This window comes from Cibotium barometz, chromosome 10 (genome assembly GCF_041138505.1).
Source record: "Cibotium barometz isolate CiBa-2024 chromosome 10, ASM4113850v1, whole genome shotgun sequence".
Lineage (NCBI taxonomy): Eukaryota > Viridiplantae > Streptophyta > Polypodiopsida > Cyatheales > Cibotiaceae > Cibotium > Cibotium barometz.
Window position 1 is genome coordinate 29,516,855 of NC_141055.1, and position 6,107 is coordinate 29,522,961.

The 6,107-nt window shown below is 42.0% G+C and overlaps 1 protein-coding gene across 1 annotated transcript; it reads left to right on the top strand.

Moving 5' to 3' along the window:
- Nucleotides 1-1,683: 1,683 nt before the first annotated feature.
- LOC147634762 (protein NRT1/ PTR FAMILY 5.4-like) lies at nt 1,684-4,327 on the top strand. Its single transcript, XM_086803937.1, has 4 exons — nt 1,684-1,940; nt 2,025-2,242; nt 2,344-2,909; nt 3,000-4,327. Exons 1-4 carry the CDS (start codon nt 1,802-1,804, stop codon nt 4,009-4,011), a joined length of 1,935 nt encoding a protein of 644 aa, XP_086660063.1. The 5' UTR covers nt 1,684-1,801; the 3' UTR covers nt 4,012-4,327.
- The last annotated feature ends 1,780 nt before the right edge of the window (nt 4,328-6,107 follow it).

A 6,107-nucleotide genomic window follows, 5' to 3' on the forward strand; every position in this document is an offset into this window, starting at 1 on the left:
TGCAGTCTCATGCAAGTCCTATTTATGGGTGTAATTCCTTATCGTGCCAGCATCCAAATTGCAAGGTTACATTTTTTAAAGACACACTAGGTCACATATTCAAACTCCTCAAGAGGGATTTTGAATATGTCTTTCCTAGCGCAAGTAGCATTTTATTTGCATCGTCCAAAAAGGACACTTAAGTGTCCTTTTTTGGTACCAAACTAGTGTTAAGTATAAAATTCTTATTAAACTAAGTGGTATTTTTTTAAGTATAATCTAAGTTTATTTGATAAAATCACTTTTAAAGTATTGTTTAAAAAATCATTTCTCTTTAAGTATAAAATTCCTATTAAACTAAGTGGTACCCTTTTTTTACACATTTTTTACATACAAAAGGGTACCATTTAAAGGGGGTATTCACAGGTTGAATAGAAAAAGGGTATGTTTTATTCATGAAAAACTCATAGATAAGGGATTTTTAAAATAGGCCTTGAACGCACGTGATACCAAGGGTTTACTTATAGTGAACCCCCCAAGTTTTATAAGGTGAAGTAAGATCAAGAACCTCTATTTTTGAACTCAAGTATATCTAATATGTTTTATACCAAAAAACCGAAGGGAATCTATGGTTTTCTTTTCATCTCCTTGTCGTGTATAATTGAGGTCCAACTTAAATACAAAATTGCATGCTAAAGGAAGATCATCAAGAGAAAGCTAGTGAAAGTAAGGTTGTTCCTCCAAACTTGAAAAAGAAAACAACTCAAAAAAGCAAGAGGAACAATGGGATAAAAGAGTGGTTCATGAGGTTGAAATATATGGAAACTTAAGAGCATGCCTTGCTTTGTACCTTTTCGAACCATTAGTAAAAATAATAAGAGGTAAAAAGTAATGGAAATTGAAGAAGTGACAGATTCACCATGGGTTTGTCTTCACTCGGACTTACCTTAAAAAAGGAACCATATCATTTATGATCGATGAGAAGGTCATGTTTTACTTTTTTATATTTGTTCATATTTTTAAATCTCCAAATAATGGAATTTTGAAGATTAAGAGACATAAAGTGAAAGAAAAAGGAAAGAGAAAGGTGGGGATGCAATATAATTATAGATGAGCTTTTTTTAAAGAAAGGTCCCATGCTATTTGGATAGATTCAAACCCTCTAGATCCCTTTTGGGGCGGCAAGACTTTTGAAAAAAATAAATATGTCTAAAGATATGCACTAACTCCTATCCATGCACCCATCAAAACTATGCACCAATATTAACATTAGCACACAAACTGACAACTTTCTATCGATAGTGTCTTAATAAGCATCTCTAACAAGCTTAGCAAGGGACTCCACCAATTGTTTTGTTTTGACTTTAAAAAACCTAATTTAAATCATCTTACAACCTTTGCCAACATTTGAATTGACTTGGAAGGCACTTAAGCATCTCTAACAACCTTAGCAAGGGACTCCACCAATTGTTTTGTTTCGACTTCAAAAAACCTAATTTAAATCACCTTACAACCTTTGCCAACATTTGAATTTACTTGGAAGGCACTTATTTCATTAATTACTTAATTGATTTTCTTTTTTTAAGTGCTTTGATTGTAGCCCTATTAAAGGGAATATGATTGTAGGCCCTATTGAAGGGAATATGATGTGCGTGGAAAAATTTAGTTTAAGAAAAAGGTGGGTGGGAAGGGGAAGAGCAGGGGAAGAATGTGAAGGCTGACAATGAAATGAAAAAGATGGTGGTCCTCAAAAAATTTAGCCCTAAATGTGGATCTTTCTCGTGACTCCTTTTCTGTTCCCGTTTTGGACGAAGCCCTAGCTATGGAGTCCCGACCTGACGGAGATATCAACGGCAGCCAAGAATTGGCGATTCCGGCACTTGGTGTCTTTGGCAAACTCGGCGGTGGGCAGCAACGCCCAAGGTCTATTGGAGGCTGGAAGGCATGCTCCTTCATTGTGGGTGAGTGTCCATCAAAATCAGAGCTCGCTCTCTGCCCTCTTTGCTTCTTCCACGATTTGATTTGGGTGGGATGATCTCTTGCAGCCGTTGAGCTTTTGGAGAGATTCTCCCACCATGGTATCGCATCCAACCTTACTACTTACCTCACCACTGTTTTACATGAGAGCACCGCCACCGCCGCCAAGCACATCAACAACTTCCAAGGTACCAGCGCCATCGTGCCCATCGTGGGTGGCTTCGTAGCGGATGCCTACTGCGGCAGATACAAGACCAGCCTTGTGGGATGCGTCGTCTACGTGCTGGTGAGCAACGCAGCTCCTCATCCTCATCAATCTCGATTACTCTAATCTTCGCACTTCATGCGTTACGGCAATTTGAGCAAGAAATTGCCTCGCTTTTGCAGGGTCTCATGTGCTTGACATTCGCCGTCTCGCTGCCCAGCCTCAGGCCCCCTTCCTGCGCCAATTCTCTCACATATTGCCAACCGGCCACCGCTTTGCAGTTGGGGTTTTTCCTCGGCGCGCTCTACTTGACCACCGTTGGGCTGGGCGCAACAACCCCGTGCTTCGAGGCTTTTGGGGCGGACCAGTTCGAGGAAGGGGCCGGCGCCCGCGAGCGGAGGCGGAAGAGCTCCTTCTTCAACTGGTGGTTCTTTGCTGTGTCGATCGGTAGCCTGTCGGCGTCTACAGCGCTGGTGTACATACAGGAAGACGTGAGCTGGGGGTTGGGGTTCGGGATTCCATGCGCCACCATGACGGCAGCCATGCTCACCTTTGCTGCGGGGACGCGCTACTACATTCGGCGGCCGCCAGGGGGAAGTCCGCTCACACGTGTGGCTCAGGTTCTGGTGGCGAGCGTGCGCAAATGGGACGTGCGGGTGCCGACGGACGCAAGTCTGCTGTTCGAAGTGGCCAATGAGGAGCACCTACGACACGGCAGGAGGCGGCTGTTGCCGACGCCGGACTTTCGGTAATACATCTGGGTAGTAAAATTTACATCTGTGTAGTAAAATTTCAAAGTGAAAAAGGTCAAAGGATACACACACCTTTTTTTTGGCAGTTACCTGGAGAAAGCTGCTGTGATGGATGATGTCTCGTTTGCCGTATCCCCAAGCAAATTGTCTGAAATGATGCCCTCCTCGTATTATAAAGACGACTACCTGCTCGCCGCGCACCTGCTTAGCACGGAAGCAGGTGACGTGGATCCGAAGCAACAACAAGGTCTCACCATCACCAGCCCATCCAAGCTGGCAATTGCTGACCTGTCAATAGTAAACCCCTGGAGATTATGCACTGTCACTCACGTGGAAGAGGTGAAACTGGTCTTCCGAATCGTCCCCGTCATCCTAGCGACTCTGATTTATGGATTGGGTCACGCGCAAACCACCACCCTCTTCCTAAGACAAGGCAGCACACTGAACCGAACCATCGCTTCCTCTTTCCAGATAGCTCCAGCGTCGATGCAGGTGTTCAGCTTTGCGGCCTGTATGCTTGCAGTGCTGGCGTATGACCAGGTGCTGGTTCCCGTGGCAAGAAGGCTGACGGGTAATGAGAGGGGCATAACGCTGTTACAAAGGATAGGGGTGGGCATGTTTCTGACGGCCTTCTGCATGGCCATAGCGGCCGTGACAGAGATGGTGCGCTTGAAGGTGGCCAGAGACAACGATCTGCTGGACGACCCCTCGGTTTCGCTGCCCATGAGCATCTTCTGGCTGGTGCCGCAATACATCTTGATAGGCACCTCCAATGTTTTCACGGTGGTGGGGAAGCAGGAGTTTTTCTACGACCAGGTGCCGGACACCATGCGGAGCCTGGGCATGGCCATCTACCTGCTCACCAGTGGCGCGGGCGCCTATCTCAGCAGCTTCCTCATCTCGCTTGTGGAAGCCGTCACCACCCGCAACGGCGGCACCAGCTGGTTCGTCGACAACCTCAACAGATGCCACTTGGACTACTTCTACTGGCTCCTTGCTGTGCTCACGGCTGTCAATCTGTGCGTCTATATTGTGGTGGCCAAAAATTTCACTTACAAACGAGCACAGAATGCGGACACCCAAAATACATTATTGTAGGATCTGACCAATCTTGGTTCCTTCTTGTGGAGGTATGCAAAAAAAAAAAAAGCATCTCTCCACACCTTTGTCACCTTAAGTTTCAACCTTTACATCTACTAATATGTATGTACATGTACTAATTGTATACAAGTTTGAGACATTATGGCATATATGTCAAAGGTGGCTTTAGCACTGCATAGCAGCCATCATCAATGTAATGTGACTGCTTAAAGCCACATTAGAAACAAGTGGTGGAACACCATGATACATCCGCCCCATATTTTCTTTCTTTAAAATTCCAAACCCACATAACATGCAACAAGAATGTTTGTTTGATTGCTAATGTTTGTTTGATTGCTAGGACTGCCTCATTTTCAAGGTATTTTAGAAAGAAAAGATTTTGCTTCTAACAAAGGGAATCTTAGTGTGGTATCGTATGATAGAACATTTAGGATGCTTGTTTCCCAAGTTCTCAAACCAATCAATTTCCTTGAGAATTACAAGTACCTTTTCAATTTCCTTGAGAATTACACGTACCTTTTTCAAGCACCTATCTTTTGATTGCTACTAGGGTTGCCTCATTTTCAAGGTATTTTAGGAAGAAAAGACTTTGCTTCTTACATTAAATTGGAAAGCTAATGAAAGGAATCTCAATAATTCTAATAAAATATCTTAGATATTTATTTCCTAGGTTCTCAAACAGATGAAGTTTCTTGAGGTTAAGGTTAATTTGATGTAAAAGTTAAAAGAAGGATGATCCCAAAGCATAAAAGGTTGGGTCACTCACTCTTCTTCCACCACTAGCCAAGATTGATCTAAAACACTCTTTTTAGACAACGTGATCATGAATTACATGGACCTTCTCATTCAATCTTTATGAGATTGAGAATGTTGTGCACAAGTTATGTTTACACACTTGGATGGAAAATGTGTTAATATTCTCATTGTATATAAAACACTATCTTAAGTTAAGAGGTGTCCTACGATCAACACAATTGGATGGAAAATGTGTTGATACGCTCATTCTATATAAAACACTATCTTAAGTTAAGAGGTGTCCTACCATCAACACACTTGTATATGCACTAGACCTAGGAAAGGCTTTTTCATCTTTAGGTAGTACATTTTTTCTTTGGTTACAAGAAATATGTGATGTGATGCTAATTGTGATGTTTACATTGAATTTGTGAACAATATAGTGAGGTAAGTCAAGTTGGTAAACTAAGTTTGAAATAGAAACATTAATGGTGATAACTTGGTCTTACGTTTGTAGGAGGCTAGTACATTGGAAAAATCACGAGACCTAAGAGAGGGGGTGGTGATATAAACATGTTCAAGGTGTCAATACAAAACCAAGCACTACAACAATATGGGGGCATTGCATGGTATACCATGAGGGGGATCTATTTGGAAAAAACTTATGTTGCCTTTAAAAGCCTTGTAGTAAGCCTCGCTATAGAGGCAACACAATAATCCTCACTATAAGCCTCATAAAATGCAATGGTTATCCGTAGAGATATAGCAAGGGAATCCAAACTTTTAGACCCTTGCAATAAGCATTGTAAATAGTGACTTTTTTTGCAACATATGTTCACAACTAACTATAGCATGACTAGTTAGTTTGTGATGATCTATAATTTGGACAAAATTATGCCCAATTTTTTATATGATAGAATAGTTGGCAAGAAGGCACACAATGATCGGGGGAAAAAAGATTATTACGTGTTCATAGAGCCATTTACAAGTATACATATGCGTGTGAGCTCTAATTAGAGCAATCACACAATGCCAATGCATGTGGTGGATAAGTTGACTCTTTCAAGCCAATTACGTGGCTTGAGGGTTTACAAAGACTTACAAAGAGGAGGGTAGCAAGCCATCATCATCATCGTGTCTCTTCTCTTCATTTGAACCAAGTCCCTCCTCAACTAGATTCTGATGGTTCTATAAGAAATCAAAGTGATGGCACTACTATTCAGAAGTGAGGTATAAAACATTCAAGGTTGAGAAGCAAGATTGAGAGATACTTACATAGACATTTTTGTAATTTAGTTGCATAACCCTATGGCTCTAAATTGTTAAATAAAACTTGACATGTCATGTGGGTGTTATAG

Bases quoted from the DNA above. Each gene is read 5' to 3' on its own strand.
- LOC147634762 (XM_086803937.1), top strand. From the start codon at position 1,802: ATGGAGTCCCGACCTGACGGAGATATCAACGGCAGCCAAGAATTGGCG. The intron at 2,243-2,343 runs GTGAGCAACGCA...TCGCTTTTGCAG, and splicing joins GATGCGTCGTCTACGTGCTG to GGTCTCATGTGCTTGACATT. The intron at 2,910-2,999 runs GTAATACATCTG...TTTTTTTGGCAG, and splicing joins TTGCCGACGCCGGACTTTCG to TTACCTGGAGAAAGCTGCTG.